The sequence below is a fragment of the Taudactylus pleione genome, unplaced genomic scaffold (genome assembly GCF_031769625.1).
Source record: "Taudactylus pleione unplaced genomic scaffold, aTauple2 ptg000903l, whole genome shotgun sequence".
Taxonomy (NCBI): domain Eukaryota; kingdom Metazoa; phylum Chordata; class Amphibia; order Anura; family Myobatrachidae; genus Taudactylus; species Taudactylus pleione.
The window spans coordinates 4,501,804-4,526,898 of record NW_028285304.1 but is presented as its reverse complement, the minus strand read 5'-3'; the positions used below and the strand labels follow the sequence as shown (position 1 = coordinate 4,526,898).

At 46.8% G+C, this 25,095-nt stretch overlaps 1 protein-coding gene across 1 annotated transcript in view; it reads left to right on the top strand.

The window, feature by feature from the left end:
* The window catches only part of MTPN (myotrophin), a 70,997-nt gene that overhangs the window by 7,204 nt on the left and 38,698 nt on the right, over nt 1-25,095 (top strand). Inside the window, exons 2-3 of the mRNA XM_088459232.1 lie at nt 21,601-21,714; nt 23,879-23,962. Coding sequence (XP_088315358.1) covers nt 21,601-21,714; nt 23,879-23,962 — 198 coding nt within the window. The remainder of the gene's footprint in view (nt 1-21,600; nt 21,715-23,878; nt 23,963-25,095) is intronic.

Genomic DNA, 25,095 nt, shown 5'->3' with positions numbered 1-25,095 from the left:
GTATGAAGGTATGCGAGTCAGGCAGTCCAGTTTTCAATGCACTGTGAGGATGGACCTCCAGGGGACATAAATGACAGAAATCTAAAGTGAAGACGTTGCTGTAGTTTCAGGGGGTGGAAATTTGAGCCCTAAATACACAAACCCCTGCATGATGGTTACGGCCACGAAGGTAGTTTATTATGGGATGACTGTTAACCTTCAAAATAATCGCTGCGTATTGGTTCCATTGAAAACTGTTTATAATATGTAATAGGGGTGTTCAGGTAACTCTAAACTGAACTCTTCAGTATACTTTTACCCCAGGAAACGCCATGCTTTCTTCATTCTAGCACCCTGCACCTGTCTCAACCCGTGCAGTTCTTTTTTTCCTGCCTGGGGTGTCTCTCTCTGCTCTGATGCTTCTAGCACATTCTGGTCTCTATCAGAAGTCTGCATCAGCTGAGGGTGCTAGAAGCACCAGAGCAGAGAGACAGACATCCCAGGCAGGATAGAGGAACTGCACGGGTTGTGACCGGTGCAGGGTGCTAGAATGAACACTAGTAGTATTTATGGATGACGGGCAGTGAGTGTTGGAACCGTCTGCGCTCCAGGCACTACCAATGAGTGTTTTCTACTGCACCGCGTGACGTTGCTCAGCCGCAACATCGTGTCTCAAGTTCCCGGTCTCCAGTTTTATTGTATGGTGTTTAAAAGCTACCGTATTTCATATACACTATCCAACCTATTTCATTATGTTAGTATATCTCCTCCCACTCCTTGCCTATTACACCCTGTCTATTAAAGTGAGGTTTGTACCAGTCATTACTCAAGCTGGTGTTCCGTAGCTCTTGCTGCTGCTGTGTGCAGCCTCTGCCCTGGCTCTAATTGAAGCACCTCTCCCACACTGTTGTGTAATGCTTTTCGTGGGGGAGTCCCGCGTTATTTTGTAGTTTCAGCAGTCCTCGTATCTTCCATGTCCTTTGCCTCGTATCTGGAATTGGAGTGGAAAGGGCAGCGTATGTTTCTTGTTATATGACACACGATATGCAGCCCACACCGTTGTAGAATAAATGAACATGTATTGTAGGAACAAGTTGCTTTTTGCACATTATTTTGCCATTTCCCGGGGGGGGGGGGGGGGGGAAAGTAAAGAACAAAATACTTCTGTTCACTGTGATTCCACAGATTTCCCAATACCCTGTAAAATAATAATGTAGTTAAGATGAAATGACCATGTCCTAAATGGTACTTTGTGCTGTCGGGTGACGTTTTTGCAAATGAGTATAGAGGAGTTCTGCCAGGATTGTAATAGTGGTTCTCCATTCCTGTCTGCTGGAACCACTAGGTGCCCCCACACATACTGATGTACTCGTGATCCAGCCACAGTTTTTAACAGTGCATTTGTGTCCTAGATTGTGCACGGCAGATCTGAAGATGCGATGTGCGACCTGCGGGGGGCGCGCATCGCATCGTTATCGTGAGTGGGGACTCACGATTTGGGCATTTTTTACCCGATCTGTCGTTCCCATGTGTCGGAATCGGCCAGATCGGGAAAAAAATCGCTGTGTGTGTAGGCACCTTAAGGTTGTTGTTACACTAGTCCTCTGAAGCTGGGTACACACTAAACAGATATACTGTATCTGCAGATGATGCTTGTTTATACACACTGAGCAACCATCATCTGTGTAGGCATGGCCATCAGTAGGGTGTCCATCGATGGTAACGATTGGTGGTTACCATTGATGGCACACCAACCAACTAGCTCTGTGTTGGAGGGGAGTGGGTCCCACTGGCCGGGGGCGTGCCGCACCCCCTCCACGCTGCTGCCGTTGCTGACCGCCTGTAGACACAGCACGATGCCCCAATATATCTGCAGATATATTTGGCATCGGCTGTGCAGCAGAGCCGACACGATATGTCTGTGAACGAAGTCGTTTACAGACATATCGCTGGCACACACTGACCGATATATTGGCCGATCAATTGATCGGCCAATATACCTGCCAGTGTGTACCCAGCATTAACCTGCACAATATTGTATACAATGCATCACTCGCATCCCTTTTAAGTGAGTTTAAAGACTTTTTTTTTTTTTTTTTTTTTTTTTTCTTCGGCGGGGGATAGATGTGAAGTGTCCTATTGCTTTGTATTAAAGCCCCCTAAAAAAAAAAAAAAGTCAGCCTGGTTGAAGCCTTACAGTTGCTTATGTAGCCAGCTCCGTCATACACACTCATGAGGTACCAAGTGATGTATATGTTTCATTATATCACTGTGTGCAGATACTTAATTAGGGGGATCAGGTTTAATTTGTGCATATTTAAAAAATTAAAGAAAGATATAATGAATATGTTATTGGGAAGACGGTGGTTGAGAAACTTACCGCTTGGTCTGTATTTGTAAGTATTGCTCTGTCCTTTATTCAGTGCCCAGGCTGCAAGCAGAAATGCTGGCTCAGGCGGCGATCGTGCCCGAGCGGAACATCAATTGAATCGCTCCGTCGGGCTCCCATCACTGACAGTCAACGGCGCAACAATTGAGGGCCTGATTCAGCAAGGAACGCAGTTGCTTATACGCACGCAATCGGCCGATTGTTGCGTACTGCGTAGGCATTGCAGTGCACGAGCCAGGTGCTGCGATCGCAGAGGATACGCAGACCCATGGCAGAGTGATTGACAGGAAGTGCCTTTTGTGGGTGGTGGGGCGAACTCAGGCATGCCAGTGCGTTTCAACGCCGTTGGATGGGCGTGCATAAATTATCCACAGAGATACCAGACTCAGCCTGAGGCCTCACAGCGTGCGCTGAAGTCAGCAATTCCTGTGTGAGGTCTGACCTCCCTTAACTGTGCGCATGGGTCCGTTGTTACCGATTGTTTCGCTATGTTGCCCAAGTATGCTTATGTGAGTAAGGGGAAGTGTCGGTACTTATGTTAGGCTGCGATCACAATGCGGATTCAGATATATCCATATCACCGCTGATATTAGCAACTGCGTTGCATGCGTATAAGCAGAATAGCGATCTGTAGTGAATTAGGCTGCCCCCCCACCCCAAGAAAAAAGTACCTATTCTTCCCTCCCCCAACCCCCATCTACCTCTAGCACATTCTGTCCTGCTGGAGAGCTCTGTCCCTTTTTCACTAAAAGGGAGATGTATCAAGCCTTGGAGAGGGCTTAAAGCTGGCCACACATCTAAAGATTATCTGTCCAACCAGCCAACTAGTTGATTGGTTGGAATGAAAATCTGGTAACATATGGGAGTAAATGATGATCAGCAATTTGCTCCTAAATGCCAGAAAACAGATGAAAATGGTCGTCAGACAAGTTTGTTAAATGTTTGATCTAAACAATTTGTTCAAAACTTGTCTGACCGACCATTTTCATCTTTTCTGGCATTTAGGAACAAATTGTTGATCATCATTTAATCCCATTCCTTACCATATTTTCATTCCAACCAATCAACAAGTTGGCTGGTTGGATGTAAGTTGGTCTAGTGTGTGGCCAGCTTAAGTGTAGAAGTTGCCCAAAGCAGCCAATTGGATTCTAAGGGTCAGATTGAAATGACAGTTACAGCGGAGTAGTCGCCCTATGCAACTAATTATCTTTTTTTCAAGACTTGTTGCATGTCCCCCTAAGCCCCATTGCCTTTTCCTGCCAAGTTGTATTAAGTGTAATGTAAAGACATTTCCTACAAGAGTGTCACCTGTATACTCTTATTTCTGAGTAATTGTGTCCACACAGAATAGGGAAGTGTCGGCAGAGTTCTGTATATGTTGATCCTGCAGTGATTTATGTGGTGTGACCTGTCCGCCTATCGGGTACGGCTGTGCGGGCTTCCAGCTGCACGGAGCTCTGTTTAGGCTAATGTTACACAACCGACCTAGTGATAAAAGGGGAACAATGTCTAGTGGAAGAGAAGTTGTTTATCGGGGCATAGTAAGTGGGAACTAGAAGAAAGGTCACTTTCTATGGGCAGGGGAGAGCTCTCCACAACGACCTCTCAGGAAATTCAATCAGTGATGGCCGCGAATTGCCTCCGGAACGGTCGGGTGAAGGCCAGTCTATTCCACAATTTTACAATGTGTGGGGAATGTTTTACCGTTCTAGAGCCTTCCTGCGCCTCTTCAGAGTTTTGACGCAAACAGAGTAGCAAATGCATCAAAATAAAGTAGCTGTTTTACGACCTGTTTAGAGTTGGTCACCCGTCCCCCTAACCTTTCCGGGGGCACCTAACCGAATACGGAAAATGCTAAAAATTGCAGCACACAATGGAAACGCATTACCAATAATTTAGTCCCCAAGAAGTACGCAAGTGGCTTGTAGCAGTGTTCTCCCCAGGATGTTTTCTGCAGGCGCAACGCCCGGCAGAAACAGCCTACCGCCGGGCACTTTCCCCTGCCGACCCCCGCTGTGGAATGCTGGCCTCTGAAGTGACCGGAGGCTAAAGAAGCCTCTGATCACTTCAGAGGCAAGCGTTCCCAGTGATGCAGTGCGTGGCCTGCCCCGCGTGCCCGCTGGATCTAGTTAGATCCAGTCAGAGCGAGGGAGTGGGAGGGCGAGCAAATAAAGGTAAGTTCTGGGGCTGGGACCAGGACCATTCTGGGGGCACTGCCTAAGGGACACTATTTAAGCCTGGGGGCACTGCATAAGGGGCCAGTCTGGGGGCACTATTTAAGCCTGGGGGCACTACATAAGGGACCAGTCTGGGGGCACTACATAGGGGCACTACTTCAGCCTGGGGGCACTGCATAAGGGCAAAGCAAAACTACAGGGGGCAATGCATAAAAGGGAAACTACAGGGGACACTGTATAAAGGGCACAAATACAGTGGGCACTGCATATGGGGATAACTACAGCAGGCACTGCATAATGGCCACTTTTGACTGAGTGCCAGTGGGGGATCAGCCTGAGACCTGTCGAGCTGGAATGGTAAGGGAGATGCCCCTTTTCCCAGCGCGTGCATAATTGCGAAGGTCCCACTTGGCTGGAAAAAATTGCTGGGGAGAACCCTGCTTGTAGCATCTGCAGTGTGAATCAAAGCCTTTGCATTAAGGGATTTTTCAACTGATTGAACCATTACTGATTTTTGCATACAGTGGTGTGTTTTCAACGCCTGCAACCACTGAATACAGTCATCATCTTTATGCAACTTGCACTAAGGCTACATCGCCTGCAAACTATGGGGAGTTGAATAGTGCCGGGAGGGAGCTGTTTAGTTAATGATTTCTTCACGCACCCTCCTGAAGGTGTGAGGATAAATCTGACTAAAATGCCGGCCACGAGGCAGTTTTCCAGCTTAGTGCGGCGATAACAGGCTTATGGTCGGCACTTTTATCGGAACAAAACTAAACACCCAGGTTAAGTCGTGAGAACTGGCATTCTCCAGCATAAGTTTCCCGTCCGGGTAAGCATTGTGGTGAATTGAACGACTCCGGGAGCTCACTTCCGGCACTATTCCACTCTCGCTGAATTGTATCGCCCACTATGTTTGCAAATGTATTTAACTATCTTCTTCTTTGCTGGCCATTTTACTGTCAACGTGCCCTTATTATACTTTGCCCATGGTCTGCTTGCCCACCCTCAATGTCTGGCATCACCCATTCCAGCCCCGGTGCTAGCCCCCTTGTCATACACAGTTGCACGTCTGCTGTATGACCAGGAAAAGACGCTCATGAGCGCTAAAGAAAAATGCAACTTGCGTCAAAGAGAAGATGCAAATCACGTTTATGTCACACTTTGACTAAGGCCCAGTGGGGGCGATTCAAATCATTCAGAGGCTGCCGGGGCGCCCGACGGATTCAATTGTTGCTTCGTGCCCCAGCGTTTCTGCTTGTGCGCTCCTGAAGAGGCAAGCATGAATGTGTGACATGCCCATGGTTTGGGCGACCTAACCTGGACTTTAGATGGGTTTAGTCATTTTACAATTTTACGCTGCTAAAACTGGTTTAATTGGATGCGACAAGTGCAAAAATGGGCGCCCGCAAGCCATTGAATTGCAACATTGGGCGTCCATTAAGCGCTGCAAATGGAAAAAAAAACAATTTAATCGCCCCCAGTGTGCGCAGTCAAATATATCTCTCTGTATTGAGTACAGGTCAATTCCTAGATAAAGGTGATATCTGGTGAAAGGGATATGATGAAATACTATGGCATTTTTAGCTCACCCTTTCCTCACCGGGATACTCACTGTTGCTGATTAGATTTTCTTAAGTACCAGCAGCTGCTTAGAGCTGGCATACTATAGGGCACACACCTGCATGCTATTTTATAGTGTAAGTTAAGTGCAGAAAACTCAAATCTGTGTAGTACAAAAATACATACCGTGCCTCATGCACTCATTAATAATAATAAATAAAAATTAAAAAAAAATTCTTTTGTGACAGTCTAAGTACCAGCTGTGCTTTTCCCACCCAGTAAACCCCCATCCTCACTCACCTGTCTATCACATACAGTAGTGCAAAGGGTGACAAAAACTCTACCCTGCTGCACATTTATACTTAGCCAGGATTCTGCTTGACTCCCCTTTCCCAGCCAAGCAATCAAATGCGTTGAGCTTTGTTTCCAGTAGGCTGGCCAGTAGAACCCTTACTACAGGCTATACCCGGGTTTATTCGGTAACCTTACTCTTGCGAAGGTCCATCTATGAATAAAGCCTGGCATAGCGGATGCCCTGCATGAACGTTCAGAAAAATAATCTGGTGTGCTGCAGAAGCTCTAACCTAAAGATGACTACGGAAGGTGCGGACGTCCGAGGGTAATGCTCTCGCAGTGTTGTAGCCAATAAAAAGCTGTCTTGTTTTTTTCCTTGACAGGATTAAGCTACCATTCTTTGTAGAATAAATGACCTCTCTTTATCAGGCTGTACGTATCCCCATGAGGCATACAGTCTCAGATAACAGTATAGATTACACCGTGAGTCACTATTAGCACTGGGAGAAGGGCATGCATTTGGACCCATCTTTACACGCATCAGTGAGTTCATAACCTCCAAGGAGTGTTGCAGTACTGATGCCCGTTTACCCACCCAGAGCCATCCTCCATTTGTGTATGTTGCTAGTCCCCCATCTATCTGTTGTGGCTGATATTATCTCCTTCACATGTCAGAGATGCAGCGTGTAAACGTATGTTTATGCAAACTTACTAATGATTCCTTGATGGCTTGGCTACAGCGGGCAGTGCTCCAATTCAATGGAAGAGATTTCCTCATGCCACTACCGGGCACCAAAGCCATGGTAAATTTAGGGTGGGTGTCAGAAGTCCCTTTGTTTTTTCTGGAAAAAAAAAATATTGTAAAAGGAAATTCTATTTTTATTCCCTATGAAGTGTTACTTTGACTGTACACTACACATTCCAGCATAGTTTTAGCATGCCCTAACAGCAAAACTGTGGCAGGGAATGCTGGGATACGTAGTCCCACAGCAGCTGGCATGCCACAGGTTGCCTACCCCTGGCATATAGAATGTACTAGATCCATGATAGCTAGAATCTGCTGCAACACCTCCACTCTAGAAGGCTTAGCGTTTAAGTGGCGCGCTGCACCCGGCCTTATTTTAAAAGGCTAAAATTTCGCCTTGCCCTAATGGAGGCGCACCAGTGCCCTTTTGATCACAGGTGCCAGGGTTCGCCTCTCGCTGTCCCTTTCGTCAACGCCCAGCGGGCCACACTGTGGGGGGGGGGGGCAGTAGACAGAGGGTGAATAGATGAGGCATATGTTTACAGTGAGGGGGGAGCCCAGCATGTCCGTGAGTGCAGGGCACTCCCTCTAGAATGACAGAGAGGGTGGTGTGCCGTGAGGCCACGCCCACTCCCCTGTAAGCCACACCCCATTGTCTGATTCCCACGGGGATAGAATAAACAGTAAAATCTCCCCCCCCTCCGTGTAGTTGCTGCTTAAGCCCAGGGGCTTGCTGGTTCCGTATCGGAACTGCTTGCTGGTTTTGTGTTAGATATAAATAACTAGCTAATCAGCGCCTAAGAGAGAAGTGTTCGGAAAGAAGTAAGTGATCTTTTGTCACGTAATGGTCAGGGCAAAATCCTCATTCCATATCAATGGGTGCAGTATGCTACAATATAGGACAGTTGCAGTATAAAATTACATCTGACAGGTTAAACATTAGGATGACAGCAGAGGGATGAGGGAGCATAGAGGGGGTAGGGCTGAGTGTATTGTAAATTACAGTTCAGGAATTAATGGGTTTGTGGTGAAAACAGCGAGGTGTGATGGAAATGAGAAAGGAAGCCAGGTCTAAGTTCCTGAAAGTGTGCAGCGGTTTCGCTTCTGTTGAACTCGCTATGTTTTATTAACGGTGACTCCGCTCAAAAAACGGATTTCCATATTTTAATCATCATTATGCTGGTTACTGCAACTGGCTGGAATAGCTTGCCAAAACCCCAGAAACGCGCAGCTGCGTTTTAGCAATATCTGTAACCATGGTAACAGACTCAACTGTGCTAAAGCTGGGTACACACTTGGACGACCCTTCGACCTATCTAACGATTGGTAAGTGCGTACAGACCTGCCAATCGTTTGGCCGATGTGTCTGCGCCGTCGATGCTGACATCACAACTGGGCGGGTATTTAAATTTGCCCGCCCAGTTGACCTGTCATTCACCGCCGGATCCCTGCAGCCAGTACAGAGGTGTCCGCTTGCATCTTTGCTGCACTTGCGGCAAATCGGGCCACGCTTGGTGCGGGTACACGCAATGGTTCACACCTGCGACTTCTTAGGATTGCAAGGTGCAGACGCAGTGCTCGTCAGGGCATAGCGTAGCACATGCCGCCACGGCTATTTGCATGGCGTGATGCGTGCACACGTTTGTAGTGCGATCGGCAAAGGAGCAAGAGGACACATCTGTATACCATCTGTCATCGGGTTGCCCATACACACAGCCAGACGTGCCATTATATAGATGTATCTGCATCGACTACGTAATTCAGACATATCGTCTGTACACACGTGTATGTAGTCTCTTTTCTGTCCTCTTTCTAAAATGAAATTCTCTTGTAGATGATCTTTTAATGGGGATTAGTCTATGAACGTGATTGTAAGAACATACGTTTAGCTTTGCTCATGAATGGAGTTCGGCAGCCGAGTGTGGAGGTTACTGCAAATGTGCAACTAATTCCGTATATTCTTTTGTTGAAAGACTTGATGCATATGTTATTTTCAATGCCTAATTTAATTTGATCACTGTTTGAAGTGGCATTATGAAGCAGCATGGCAGAGGGGTTAGCAGGCCGAACCCTATCATAGAGAGTAATCAGCAGCCCAACAAGCACCCTCCCATCTGGCAACTTACTGTTTGGAGGGCACCGGGTAGGAGAGGAGGAGCTGGCTGTGAGGCTGTAATGCTCGCCTCCAGTGCAAGGTGGGCTGAGTTGGAGGGGGTATGAAACGTCTGTGCAGCACAGCTTTCAGCTGCGTTGCCATGCCAGGCGGCAGGGAAATTCTGCAGGCGGAATGCATGAGAAATATATCCTGGGGATTTCCTCCCCTGTAGATGTTTAAAGAAATCCTCAAAACATGACCTGTTGGTGGTGCTTGAGGACTGGAGTCTAGAACACCTGATCTAAACATTAGCCGTTCTCCTGTGAATTATCAAAAACTCAGATTTCCCATACCACATCTCTGTAATAGTAAATTATTAGTAGTAAATTTGCTGAATCTGTACTTATCTAGGCAGCAGTCTGGCAAAGTTGGAACGAAATGCCGACCGCCGGCTTTTCGACTGTCTAATGACAGGCGTCTAGAACCCGACGCCTGTCATTTTACCTATGGCGGGAGCCCGATGCCCAGCATACCGATCGAAGGTAAGTCGGGCGACTGGCACAGACAGCGGGTGAAGGGAGGGTTGGGTTAGGGGCTCCAGGGGAGGACTTGGGGTTAAGCAACCCCCGTGACGGTGGGGGTTAGGGTTAGGCACCCCGCCGGGAGACTTGGGTTTAGGCTGCAGGGAAGGGGGCGGTTAGGTTTAGGCACTTACAAGGGTGGTTAGGCACTTGAGGGGGAGGTTAGGGTTAGGCACCCCTAAGCGAGGATTAGGGGGGGGGGGTTAGGTTAGTAAATAGAGAAAATATGTACTTTTTAGGATTTTCACTGCCAGTGTTCCAGAGTCGGGATTCGAACAATCAGACGCCTACTGATCCTGTTAGAACAGTGTACTCAGAGCTAACCAGCCTGCATGGTAACTATTTGAGTCTGTTTCCATGAGTTTAAATGCAGATCGTCTGCTGTGCTATATGTGTTTAGAACTATACATTTTGTAATGTAGAGGTGGGGGGGCGGCCCAGCAGAGGGGATGGGCTACAGGATCCCAGCGGTCAGAATACCGACCGGCACCGGAATACCAACGATCAAAATTCAGACACATGTTGTTGAGTTTTATAACCTTTACCATAAACCTTCCCTCTAGTACCTAACCACTAACCCTAATACTCACGTCTGTATTCCGGAGCCGGTATTCTGACTGTTGGGATCCTTATTACATCCCCAGCAGAGGCAGAAGAGGTTGTAGCAGAGATGAGCAGATTATAGTTCTAGCGGAAACTCTGAGCATAGGCCCCAGAATAAACTCTTGCCGGCTGTATGTACAGTATACGTTACTTTCAGACTTTAATAATGCTGGTTGGTCATTGCAATGTCATAGACTCTGTTCCTGGCCTTGGATAGACAAGTCGGGTCACGGGAGAGACGATCTGCCCTTCTTGACATCTCCGCTGCAGTAGGTGGCTAGTTATACCAGCTTGCATGCCGTCGCTCTCACAAGCTTGTAACTGGTCTCTCTGCATCTACATCTGCTCCCAGTTCAACAGTCGTCCATTCTGCAAGACGCATGCATTTATTTATATGTACTCAGAGGAGTGCTGCTTCTAATCCACATCCCCACGCACCCCACTTTCAATCAAAATAAAATACTTTTGGATCGTTATTCGTTTATTGACTTTAAAAGGATCGATTGCACTTTGTCGGGGTGGACGAATTGCATAAAAGAATTGGGGAACCCTCATGGAAAAGTATATTTTCACTTATTCAATTATCCAAATCCCATTTGCCATTTTTTTTCTAATGCTGCTAAATCCCTAAAGAGCTCTGAAGAAATCCAATACGAATAGATAAAACGCTGAGGACTCCTGGCGGAGCCGCAAATGAGTAAAAGGGGCCGATATGTGAGCAGCCGGTCAGAGGGGCTAGCCCGCGATCAGCCGAGATGTGGCAAAATTGCTCTGGCTTTTAGCGTGTTGACCTCCCAAATAGCTCTGGCAGCATTGGGAACGCTGGCACTCTTAGTTCTACAAGCACCAGCGTACCCAAGAATTCAGTGCCTACCAGGGCTTCCTGGGGCTTAACAAATCCGTACACTTGTGGAATTTCCTCATTCTATACCATCACCGTGGCAACTCCATTGCCCAAGGGGGATGCAACATTTCTAAGATGGGCAACTTAAAATGCATGCGTGCTGTCGCTTTTAAGTTTGCTTTTTGGCTGCAAAATTACAACCTATGCTAAATGAGGCCTCTGTGTAGGACAGCCCTGTGTGTCCCTTTTTAAAAAAAAAAAAAAAAAAGTCAGATTGGTAAGTGAGTGAGTGACAGCGAAACTGTTGCACAGCTGAATCAGGAAGTCTGGACATGTAGAGGTAAACCCAAGTTCTGCGGTTCATCATTTGGTGCCAATAAATAAAATAAGTATTTTACGATTAGCAGGTGTTGATTCTATTAATGTTTAAATGAGCATTACTGTAATCTGCCTGGATTTCGCCCCATGTTGTCCTTTTTGTTCTTGTCCACAAACAAATCTGCACCCACTCCACCCACGTAACGGCACAGATCTCCCATAAGCCGCATGTGCGCCAGTTCTAGCTCCGTAACCTTCTCCGATACAGTATTACACATCAGCAAGCTTCTGTTTCCCCTGGATTGTAAAACCCCGTTATTACACCTCCTTTTAGCAGTCAGAACCGTATTTCCTCTATTTAAAGTTCTGCCGGTTTCTAAATATAGGCTGTGTGATTGTGGCATTCTGTGTAATATAGGCTGTGTGATTGTGGCATTCTGTGTAATATAGGCTGTGTGATTGTGGCATTCTGTGTAATATAGGCTGTAGGATTGTGGCATTCTGTGTAATATAGGCTGTAGGATTGTGGCATTCTGTGTAATATAGGCTGTAGGATTGTGGCATTCTGTGTAATATAGGGCCTGATTCAGACCCACTCGCGAGCGGCTGTCCGCTCGCAAGTGGGTCGATGTTATGCACTGAGCATGCGCACGACGGAGGGAGCTCCGTCGTGCGCATGCGCCAGACGCGACGAGCAAAGGAAAGTCCTTCGCTCGTTGTGTCCGATCAAAGGGGGCGTGCTGTCAATGTTGATTGACAGCACGCCCCCTTTGGTGGGCGTGCCGGGGGCGTGCCTCCCTGACGGGGGCGTTCCCACGGGAACGCCTCCCGTCAGAAGCCGGCCCACTGACATCACTAGTGATGTCAGTGGGAGTGATTTTGGCTCTGATAGAGCCAAAATCACTCCGGAGCTTGCGGTTGAAAACCTCAACCGCAGGCTCCGGCTCGCAATTTCGATGGTCGCGATGGTCTCGACCATCGCGGCCATCACAAAGCACGCTCGTATAGCCTGTGGGTGGTGACCCACAGCTATACGAGCGTCCAGGAGGATGCTCCATGAAAATGGAGCCCGGCCCTCATTCAGAGCGTGCGCTCTGCTCAGAGCGTACGGCTCTGAATGAGGGCCATAGGCTGTAGGATTGTGGCATTCTGTGTAATCCTACAGCCTATATTACACAGAATGCCACAATCCTACAGCCTATATTACACAGAATGCCACAATCCTACAGCCTATATTACACAGAATGCCACAATCCCACAGCCTATATTACACAGAATGCCACAATCCCACAGCCTATATTACACAGAATGCCACAATCCCACAGCCTATATTACACAGAATGCCACAATCCCACAGCCTATATTACACAGAATGCCACAATCCCACAGCCTATATTACACAGAATGCCACAATCCCACAGCCTATATTACACAGAATGCCACAATCCCACAGCCTATATTACACAGAATGCCACAATCCTACAGCCTATATTACACAGAATGCCACAATCCTACAGCCTATATTACACAGAATGCCACAATCCTACAGCCTATATATGTGTAATATAGGCTGTGGGATTGTGGCATTCTGTGTAATATAGGCTGTGGGATTGTGGCATTCTGTGTAATATAGGCTGTGGGATTGTGGCATTCTGTGTAATATAGGCTGTGGGATTGTGGCATTCTGTGTAATATAGGCTGTGGGATTGTGGCATTCTGTGTAATATAGGCTGTGGGATTGTGGCATTCTGTGTAATATAGGCTGTGGGATTGTGGCATTCTGTGTAATATAGGCTGTAGGATTGTGGCATTCTGTGTAATATAGGCTGTAGGATTGTGGCATTCTGTGTAATATAGGCTGTAGGATTGTGGCATTCTGTGTAATATAGGCTGTAGGATTGTGGCATTCTGTGTAATATAGGCTGTAGGATTGTGGCATTCTGTGTAATATAGGCTGTGGGATTGTGGCATTCTGTGTAATATAGGCTGTGGGATTGTGGCATTCTGTGTAATATAGGCTGTGGGATTGTGGCATTCTGTGTAATATAGGCTGTGGGATTGTGGCATTCTGTGTAATATAGGCTGTAGGATTGTGGCATTCTGTGTAATATAGGCTGTAGGATTGTGGCATTCTGTGTAATATAGGCTGTAGGATTGTGGCATTCTGTGTAATATAGGCTGTAGGATTGTGGCATTCTGTGTAATATAGGCTGTTGTGTTGCTGAAATGTATTTCATAGACTGCATCATTTTTGCTGATTGTTTCCCCTCTAGTACATCACGGAAATTGATGTTTCTATTTTAAACAAGAGCCCAGTGCCTGTCTGCCAAGCTCCTGGTCCTAGGATTGTGGCACCTGGGCTCCGCATCGCCAACACCTGAAGGCCAGAAGCTGTTTCATACTGTTTTCTTGGGGAATTCCTGCAACCAGGGTCAAATTGAATTCTGTGACTATTGGATGCATTTTCACATTGCAGTCTGGGCCGTCATCATTCATTTCACAGTGCCTTTTATTTTAGTCTAAACCACTTAAATAAATTACATTCTGTTCCTTATAGAATTTGGGATTCGTGGATCTTACTCTTCACCTTGCACCCCTAGCTGTAGGATTTTCTCTAGTTTATGTAATAACTGCACAGTAGCAATTACCCCTCACCTTGGAACAATGTATGTAACGGAGCATAGAATATGCAGCGGGACAGTGCACAGAGGCATCAGCAGGCCACAGAGGGGCTCACTGGCGCTGGGCATGCATCTGAGAAAATAAAATCAATAAGACACGGGTGAGATCCAGCCACGCATCTGTGTTAATAATTGAATGTGTAAAATTAAAATAAATACTTTAATATGGAGTTGGTGCCACTTATGCACCTATAACAGCTTCCACTCTTCTTGGAAGGCTTTCCACCAGATATTGGAGGGTTTCTGTAGAGCATTTGAGGTCAGACACTGATGTTTGATGATGAGGCCTGGCCCCGCAATGTCCGTTCCAGTTCATCCCAAAGGTGCTGGATGGGGCTGAGGTCAGAGGTCTGTGTGGGCCAATAAAGTTCTTCCACACCGAACTCCTCAAACCATGTCTTTTATAGTCCTTGCTTTGTGCACTGGGGCACAGTCCTGTTGGAATAGAAATGGGCCATCCCCCTACTGTTGCCACAAAGTTGGAAGCATAGCATTGTCCAAAAGGTTTTGGTAAGCTGAAGCATTAAGATTGCCCTTCACTGGAGACAAGGGGCCTAACCCAATCCCTGAAAAACAGCCCCATACCATTAGCCCTCCTCCACCAAACTTCACAGTTGGCACAATGCAGTCAGGCAGGTAACATTCTCCTGGCATCCGACTCATTTTGTATCACAATTGTTTGCGTGGCTAGGTGCTTGATATTATACACCTGTGGCAACAGGTCTGAATAAAACACCTGAATTCAATAATTGACAGGTGTGGCCAAATACTTCTGTCCATATAGTGTATGTATTGCGCTCCAGCAAAGTCCATGGTCTGGATGCACCAGCTGAAAAGTAACATGAATTTCTGTCCATATGTTTTACAGAAATTGTGAGGAGACCGCCTACTTATACATTGTATTTGTGTTTTACGTACATATGAAATACTGCCTCCACCAATGCTTCTTTGGTAATGAAGTCCAAACATTTTTTTCCTTTTACAAGCATTTCTGAGTTCCATTGTTTCCAGTAAATAGCATACCCCCACCCCCTATTTAATGTCTATATCAGCACTTCTATAGCCCATAGAAGGCGGCAACCTCTCTCCTCCTCAAACTGTCAGTCTCTATAGATTTCACCAGATTAGCTTCCTCATTCTCAACCCCCCACATTCCCTCCCAGTCTGTAGATTACACTAATAGGTAAACTTTGGGGTATGTTTGTGCAGTACAGTTTACAGTGCCGGGAGCTGGGGCGTATCTATAATGGGTGCAGGGCACACGGGCCCCTGGGTCCAGGGGGGCCCCGCACCGCACACCCTGCACCCATAGTATTACTTACCTCTCCGGAGTCCCACGTCGGAGCGGGGATACGGCGCTGTAAAAACGACTAGAATATGGCCGCCGCTGCAATTTTCCTGGTGACCTGTGCATACTCTATAGACTCTGGGCGCACTCTAGTGCCCAGAGTCTATAACTCCAGCGCTGGCCGCGCACAGCTTAGTGCGCTGCCGGTCAGAGAGGAGGGGGCCTGTGTCGGAGACTGCACACGGGCCCCCTCCTCTCTAGAAACGCCCCTGGCCGGGAGTGTTGTCACTGTTTCCATTCCAGTCAGTGAAGTCCGTTATCTGGTTTAGCATGGAGGTCCATTGCAATGTTATGGGTTTATATTTGCCTGATCCTTTCCATTTTCTGTTCTCATACCTGCAGGAGATCTTACTTTATGGTAATAAAACAGTAGCACTTTCCTTGGGGATTCTGCAGTTGCAAGTTACATCATGTCTAAAGTTTTCTCCAAGCACTAGTGAAGTTGGACAACGGCATCTAACATGACACCTGTCGAATCAGGTGCATTTGTCCCCCTTGATCAAGTTACAACTTTTTTTTTTTTTTTTTGTGTGTGTGATGCTTGAGGAAAAATGATAGTCCTATTTGATAAAAAGTTGCAAAACCCTGGTGCACAAAAGTGACGTTTAGTTGAAGCTAACTTGTTCGTACGTCTATGGTTGGTGGTCTTGTAACTCCCCCCAGCTAAGCAGACGATTGCTGCGGAGTGTAGAACAAGATGCTTGACTCTCGTCATCGAACGATCCCAGACTGACAACGGAAGTGTTCATATTTAGAGTTGGGTTAGGACGTTTTTTTCTCACCCCTTACTTTCTGTGGGTGAGGTGTTGTAGCTCACTGTTAACTCTTTCGCTGCTGAAACGGCAACACACATATATGCTCATGATTAAGGTGTTTGGAGATCACCGAAACGGCCCCCGTCGAGCATCACTGTCTCAGATGGAATCGGGTCTATGCCACCATGGATAAGTACTCCCTGGCTTGATGCTAATTATACAGACCTGTTCTTTATGCCTTCTCTTGAATATGCTTGTCAATTGGATGCAATGATTCATATGTGGATACATTTTTTTCAACTTTCCAATATTATTGGATGTGCTGGCTCCTTTCTTTACATGCCTCTACTTTTATGTGCCCTGCACTCTGGACTGTACTGATTAAGTGTGTGCTGTCGGTCTCATTGGAACATATATATATGTATATGTGTGTGTTCCCTCTAGCTCCGGCGGCAGGCAGGGCGCCGGAGCTAGAGAGGGCAATCTTGCGCGCGCCCGAAAAGGGGGCGTGGTTATGAAAAGGGGGCGTGTCTATAAGACGCGTCCCCTTTTCGTCATACTTGGGGGCGTGCCTGGCGCTTACGGACATGCCGGGCAGCCCCCAAGCGCTGCAGAAAGGGAGAATAGATGCCGGGCGCATGCGCCCGGCGTCTATTCTCCGGCGGTGACCGGGTCACCGCATGTTTGTCCACCCGCGGGACACTGCGTCCCGCGGGTGAGAACGGCTCCCGCAGGCTGTTAGGGCAGGGCGCTTTTTGCCCTCCTCCTGGAGGGCAGGGTTTATAACATTTTAATTGAAAAATCAACAGCAAGAAATACTTTGCGGTTCTTGCTTTGGCATTAATCCATTTTTCCGAAATATTTTATACAAAGGTTTTCAAAATAACTACTGTACTAGGAGGGCAAATTGGGCCCCATTTATCAACAAAGCCTAACCCCTTTAGCGCTCCCTAAAGGGGTTATGTCATCCTTTCTAGATTTAACAAACCGCGGTAGTCTAAGATTACAGCATCATTCTCGCCATCTTTAGATGATTAGAGCGATGCGGTCCCCAATGACGGCAATGGGGACCCGGCGCTGCTTTTCCGGCTTCAGTGAAACCTTCCAGGCACTGCCGGGTTCCCGTGTCATGCACGTGTGCAGACGGACCGTCGCGCATGCGCATTACACAAGACCCCCGTCGCTGGCAACGTTAGACCTCGCCGAGAAGTAGGACTTCGCTGGACCTCGCTGGAGGGGTAAGTATTGGTACATACCAGTGGCTTTTTCGTTTGTTTCACAGTGATGCTCAATGAAAAATGCTGCTGGTGTTTACCATCGTTAATAAATGGGACCCATTATTTGATAGAGGACACTCGCCCCCAAGTGTAGGTGTAGGTGCCATGATTTGGAAATCATACGTGTTGCGTTCCTTTGCTCACCCTCAAGGACTACTAGCGTTTTTGCCATGCCGCTTCTGGCTTACCCTGGTATAGACTCTGCCTTTGTGATGAGGATGCAAGAAAAGTCTCCTTTAGTTCCATGAACGTCAGCCTTCATTTAAGCAATGATGTTCTGTGGGCTACTAAACTGGTATCTGGCACCACCTCCAGCAGGCCCTGGCCAGTGATATCTGGGTCCTGCTCTCCATCCCTGACCACTTTGGGTCTGATTCTGAGTTGGACGCAGACACGACCGCCTCTTTTGCCGCAGTCACATCTACGTCTTTATGCTAATGCCGCTACAAAGCCCTTCCCTGGTGTACATCCGTGTGACCCACTGAGGTGCCCACTGTCAGCGTTAGTATGTGCACCATCGAAATCGCGCCACTGCATCCGACTCCGAACTACGCCCTTTATGAGCAAATTCATCATAGAATTCTTAAAATGTTCTATTTTTCTTTCCTATTTATTTTTTTTATTTTGATACCATACCCTCCTCTGTATAATTAATTTCCTTTGGTCTTCCATCCATCCTCGCATAGAAAGCCCTTTTATGTACGACGTATGTTTCGTGGTAGCGTCAACTGTCCAGACAAGCAGCATGGCAGCTGATATTAATACCTGAAAGTTTGTGGAAAGATCAGATTTACTGTATCACTGAGGGTCCGTTCCATTACAAGTATCTTCATTCTAGCAACCTGCATCTGTTAAAACTAGAGCTATGCAGGCTCGGATCTGTTTGGATTTTCCCGCCCAATTCTGAATTTTTTTTTTTTTTTGCCATAAACATCTTCCATGGACTTTTGTCCATGAAAGATGACGTTTTGCCTCTTTTTCTGAGACCCGAGATTTGGCGGGGAAATCTGAACCGATTCGAGACTGCACATCTCTAGTTACAACCCGTGCAGTTCCTCTTTCCTGCCTGGGGTGTCGCTCTCTGCTCTGGTGCTTCTAGCACACATGCAACAAACTGCTGAGATTACGTAGTATCAGCGGAGTGTGCTAGAAGCACCAGAGTAGAGAGCGACGTAGCAGGTGCAGTGTGCTAGAAGGAAGACTATTGCATCACCTATACCGGTACATGTGATGTGCACTGCGCGCATCTCCTGTAAATTGGGCAGCCTAACACTGTTCATTTTCCTGCACTGGGGCTGTGAGATAAAATGCACAATATGGGTGGGTGCCAGTGGTGTCAGCGTTCAAACGACATCCCAGCAGCATTATTCCTACATCACATTTAATTGAATCTCCCTCTATAACTTCTACCTGTTTCACTGAACGTTTATAGAAAAACAAAGCCAATTTAAATGGCAGAAAATCTTTGCCGTGCATACGGCCTCTGCCAGGAGACTGGCTCAGTGGTTGGGGCATCATTTAGAATCTGCAGTGTTTTTGTATTCTTGCTCCTCCAGTCTGAGGTTATGTCTAAACCACACAGCCTCTTGTGCTGTGCAGACTATGGGTGAGCGCCCTTTGTTTGCTTGGGATGCAAGTGTGGGCCGTGGGTGATAACTGCACGTAATACAAGCCGCCATTTCATATGTGATGCAAATTCTGCTTTTCTGCAAATAATTGGGATTTTAAAGGAGAGAGCTCACGTCTGAAGTGAACCATAATACACATTGTATTAGGTCGTAGGTCAAAGCTGGGCAGGGGCTCTGATTCATAGACAACACTTTCTCGTCTGCACCGGGCTGTTAGTTAGTCTTGAGACTTAATAGAAAGCAGAAAATGTTTATTATACGCCTCACTTCTGAGTGATATTCCTAGTATCTAGTGATATATGCTGGGCTGTAGGTTCATCCACTGCAAGAGATGAGCAAAATGTAGATTGCTACCTCATGTACAGTCTCTGGATCTGTTTTTGGGGTCAGTTGTCTCAAGTATGTTCCAATTCGTACACTGGCACACGTAGGCTCCTAGGGGTAGATGTACTAAGTCGTGGAGAGAGAAAGTACCAACCAATCCGCTTCTGTCATGTTACAGGGTGTGTTTGAAAATTGAGTTAGGAGCTGAATGGTTGATACTCTATCACTCTCCAATGGATATCTACCACTTAGTCCCAGCTAGAAATAAGTTGAGCCCTACTTGGGGAAGGATAGCTACTGTGATGCCCACCAGAGACTTGGCACTTGGTTGGGTGTAACTATTGTGACCGGTCGTGAAATCTAGCGTGCGCCGAAACAACCTTTTCATCGCTCTCTGATGGAAGTCTAGTCTTTTTGTGATTAAATGCTCAGGACAATTTGTGGATGTTACTTGAATAGGTGTCTTCCTTTTTAAAATGAGGCGTGCTTCTCCACAATTGAAAGGCTTATCCAGTATACAATAATACAGTGCTATTATGGCCTGAAATATGCCTGACATTATTTAGTCACAGAGAATAGTTTCAAGTTTTTCAGTTCATTTGAAGCTGGCACAAGTCTCCCTGTGTGTACGAGGATCCATTGGCCGCCTATTATTATTATTATTATTGTCCTTTATTTATATGGCGCCACAAGGGTTCCGCAGCGCCTTACAAAGTACCGAAACAAATGAGCACACAAGACAACAGTTATTAACAGTACAGACAATACAGGACAAGTACATGATTCATAAACAAAGCTGCATAACACCTTAATAAGCAGCAGGGTGTCAGTAAGCAGTTTTAGGTGCCATTGTAAAAGTATAGCAAGAAGAAGCACGTGAGGAAAGCGGGCCCTGCTCGCGAGAGCTTACATTCTAAGGGGAGGGTCAGACAGACAGGGGTGACACAGATGGGCTAGATAGTGAAGAAGGAGCATAGAGTAGTGGGTTAGGATGAGCGCTGGAAAGCTTTGAGGAAGAAATGGGTCTTGAGGGCCCATTTGAAGATTAAGAGCCAGGAAGCCAAGTGATAGAGGAATTTTGCAGGAGCAGTGGTCTCAGGGTCTCATTCAGACCTGCTTGCGAGCGCCGGACGCTCGCAAGCGGGTTGATGGTACCCAAATTTGCACGACTGATGCTGCTTGCGCGAGACCCGGAGAGTGACGAGGAAGCCGTCGCTCTGGGTCTCGCACCAAAGGGGGCGTGCTGTTGATGGTGAGTGACAGCACGCCCCCTTTGGTGGGCGTGGCTGCCAGACGGAGGCGTTCCCATGGGAACGCCTACCGTCTGGGTCCGGCCCCACTGACATCACTAGTGATGTCAGTGGGAGTGATATTGGCTCTGATAGAGCCAAAATCATTCCTGGGCTTGCGGCAACGAGACCCTACCGCAGGGTCTCGTCGCAAGCCCGATGGTCTTGACCATCGCGACCATCATCATGGACGCTCGCATAAGCTGTGGGTGGTAACCCACAGCTATGCGAGCGTCCAAGGGGCAGGTCCAATTTTAGGTAGCCCGGCCCTGATTCAGAGCGAGCGCTCTGGTCAGAGCGTCCGGCTCTGAATCAGGCCCTCATAGGGGTAAACCCAGGGTTTGGTGATGGCAAGGAGAATCCAAGGCATTGCAGATGAAGTGCCCATGAACGGGGACCAGTTTATTAAGTTTATTATAGACAAAACTGGCTTTCCAGAGGGAACAGGAGAGAGGGACAGAGGTAAGAGGCGAGAAGAGAATGAGATTATTAGGGTTGATGTAGTGTGGAGGTGATATTGATCTATAGAAGGGGGGATAAGGAGTGTGGGGTTATGTGGCTGGTTTCTGAATGAGGAGGGGTGACAGCAGGTGGTGGGTAAGGTGGAGGTATAGTGTGTGGGGGGGGGAAAGGATGGGTAACTTGGAGAAAAGAGAGGGTGCAGGGAGATATTATATTAAATGCATATGTTTTTTTCTGTTTTCAATTAGGGTGCGGATGTCAATCGGATGCTGGAGGGGGGCCGGAAGCCTCTACATTACGCAGCAGACAGCGGACAGGATGAAATAGTGGAATTCCTTCTGGCAAAGAGTGCTGATATTAATGTACGTCATTGGTATCTAATGTTATGTTTTCTAGCGTCCAAGGCAGAGTCCTTTTATTACAGCTGCTGCTAACGAAACTTCCCTCCCCGGGCTTTCAGTAGACCTTTAAGAACTACTGAATTGGATTACTGTGCTTTATTAAATAAAAGCAAAATATGTGAGGTTGAGAAGTAACGTCTTGGGATCATCTCTGGGCCAAGGTTGTCAATCACTGCCCTGTGAGTTGTGTTTTATTCATTTAATATTCTGCGCTCCCACAAAGTTTTGCACTCCGGCTTTTGCATGATCTTTGCCAGGACGTAACTGACCGTCATTTTTGCACAGAGCAGCAACCAGGGCACATATGTCATCTCCAAGGGCAGGTCGCTAGATATGTCATCTCTAAGGGCAGATCCTTCTAGGAAGGTACTGTTTTCAATGCAGCTCAGTCACCTGTGAGGTCTGCACTGACTGAATGCGGGATCAGGACCCTTCTGGCTCTTTGAGATTTGGTTAACGTGTTTCAGCAGCTTACTGATAATATTTGAACATTCATGTAAGATCACTGTTGCTCTTATATCCTTCCATGTACATTGTTATAAAGCTCTGATCTACATACATGTAAGATGTTTAATAGCTGCTCACATGCCAGATACTGCTTTGCCGCCAGACTTTGGGGGCGATTCAATTCAGCGGGAATTGAATAGCGCCGCGAGGGAGCTACCAGAGCTGTTAAATTCAGCTGTTTCAGGAGGGTGCGAGGGAGGAGAAATCCGACTGAAGTGCCGGCCGCGCGGCTGTTTTCCAGCTTAACGCGGCACTAACAGCCTCGCGACCGTCACTTCAGTCGGAGAATGCCGGTTCTTGCGACGGAACACCCAGGTTAAGTTGCGAGAACCAGCATTCTCCGACTTAACGGCTTTCCAGCAAAGCATCGCAGTGAATTGAATAGCTCCGGGAGCTTCCTCCCAGCGCTATTTAACATCGCAATGAATTGAATCACCCCCTTTGCGAGTTATCAGAACTTCTAAAAGTTATTGAGGGGAAAAAAAATAACTTTTACCAAAGAATAAACTGCAGCACGTACCACAATTCTATAGCATTAGCGATGGCTAGAGAGTATGGTGGAGGAAGCAGTCGGTCACTTTGCGTAGCGCAGTGATTTGTCCCATGAGGTGCCATTCAGCGAGCAGTTATAATGCATACATAGCGTCCCAGCTGTCCCCAGTCAGATCAGACATGGCACAAAAAGCACCGAAACTAATAATGTCTTTGTAATAGTGTATATTAAGTACCTTGGTTATATAATGGTAAAAACCTTTACCTTGCAAAAAGTCATTTACTATAATAAAACATTTTGTGATCTGCAGACAACCATTTATTGTGGGCGGGTAAGTTTGGGTTTTAATTGTAGCAGTGAAGTAAAATTTACGAGAATAATGTATAATTATTATACATATATATTACACTTTGCTCTTTGAATTAAATCTTTTGTTGTACTTGCTATAGATCCTTTTATATTTTGTTTACCTAGTGTTTGGCCACTTAGCTAGAGTGTGCTTGTACCCCCAGCAGTGAGCATGAACTGCAAAACCTGAGAATAGTGAAGATTTTATGCTAATGCTTTGTTAGAGGAACTTTGTGTAGTTACCCTTAAGTGCTAAGTTAATTACCGTTAAGTGCTAAGTATTTTGGTTGAGTAGCTTTTGTTGACATGGACCATGTCGACTGATGAAATGTGGCCATGATTAGAATGTTGAGAAAACTGTGGGGTGCAGCGGCCTCGCTTACCTGACAGCGGCTTTGGAGATTCAGCAGTATCTTCAGGGTCCGGCGATCATGTGATGCAGTGAGTATGCTGACCCTAACCCGGCCCTCCCGCAGCCTGCATTCTGCTGAATGTCACGTATCAACATTCTGACTGCATCCTGTGGGTATTAAAGGACAATCCTACTCCATGTGATCCTGGATATTAGGTTCCCCATGCACCCACCCCGAAGAAATATATATTTTTGGAGGACAGGGGTGGTTGTCCTTCTAAATATTTTACCTGTTGTAAAATCTCAGTCAGCATGAATAGCTCTGAGCACCGCCGATGCTCTGCAATGACCTGCTGTTCCGTTTATACGTAAGTACATTTTATCTTGTAGCTTTCCCCATTAATGTTGGCTTTTCCCCTCCGCAGGCTGCTGATAAACACGGCATCACTCCTCTCCTGTCTGCCACCTACGAGGGACATTTAAAAACCGTCAAACTTCTTCTGGACCGGGTGAGAATTTTCTGTAGCTAGTGTCAGTGTCTCTGTGTGTGTGTGTGTATAATCGTGTAAGTAGTTCCCACTAAGAACGAGGTGACATTATGGCTTCCCAGTGAGTTGATATGCCTCTGCCTGCTAGTGATTGGTTTTCTCATAAAGTGGCTGCTCCCACTGTGCACAGGTGACAACTGCATTAAGACCTCTGACTGTTTTAGCATGCTGACTGTATGTCCTCCTAATTGGGGTTTGCCGTTGCTGCCAGGGTTGTTTTATGGCTTTCTGGCACCGAGCAGAGCTGACACTACATGAGATCTGTGCGCCTCTATGGCATGATGAAGGGGACCATTTCCCATATAATCCCTCCGATCACTAGACCAGGGGTGAGGTTTTTAGTTTCAAGCTTCGATCTGTCTGTATCATTCACAGCAGTAATTGTCTGTTTGGAACTTCAGAAAATAATTAACACTTTCAGTTGCAGTCCTGCGCTCCTGCCATTGTGATCTGTAAGAGTATGTGAAATCGGAGGACTGCTGCAACCTGTATATAAAAAGGGAACTATTCTATTTCATAGCTGTGTGTACGATCTTCCGTCACGGGTAGCACAACCTACTTTTCCCCGAAATGTTGCTTCCTAATCTCATCATAGCCACATACAAAGCCGCCGCGCACAGTGTTGGAAGCAAGGTTGCGACTTCTGTCGCACGGGAATTGGTACAGCCTACATTTATGTACAAAGTCGCAAGTTCATCATCATCATAACGGAAAGTGGTGGGAGGTATAGCCACGAACGCTCGGATCGGACACAAAATTAAGTACCAACCAATCAGCTCCTAACTGTCATAGTTACTGTCACAGGCTGTGTTTGAAAAATGACAGGAGCTGATTGGTTGGCACTTTTTCTCTCTCCAAGCTTGGAGAGAGAGTACCGCCAGCGGTCAGTGTACACAGCAATATAGTATTGTCACTTCTTTCTGTAGTGGTGCAGATAAGATGACTTTGCCGCAGCTAAGTCATAGTGACCCTGACGCTCAGAGAGGGACTGCTTGGCGTGCATTAGTAGCGGTTATGTATTTAGTGAGAGAGGACACCTGCGGAGCCATGCTGTGCCAATGTTTCTGTCGCAGACTCGTGGAGGCGGGTGGCTC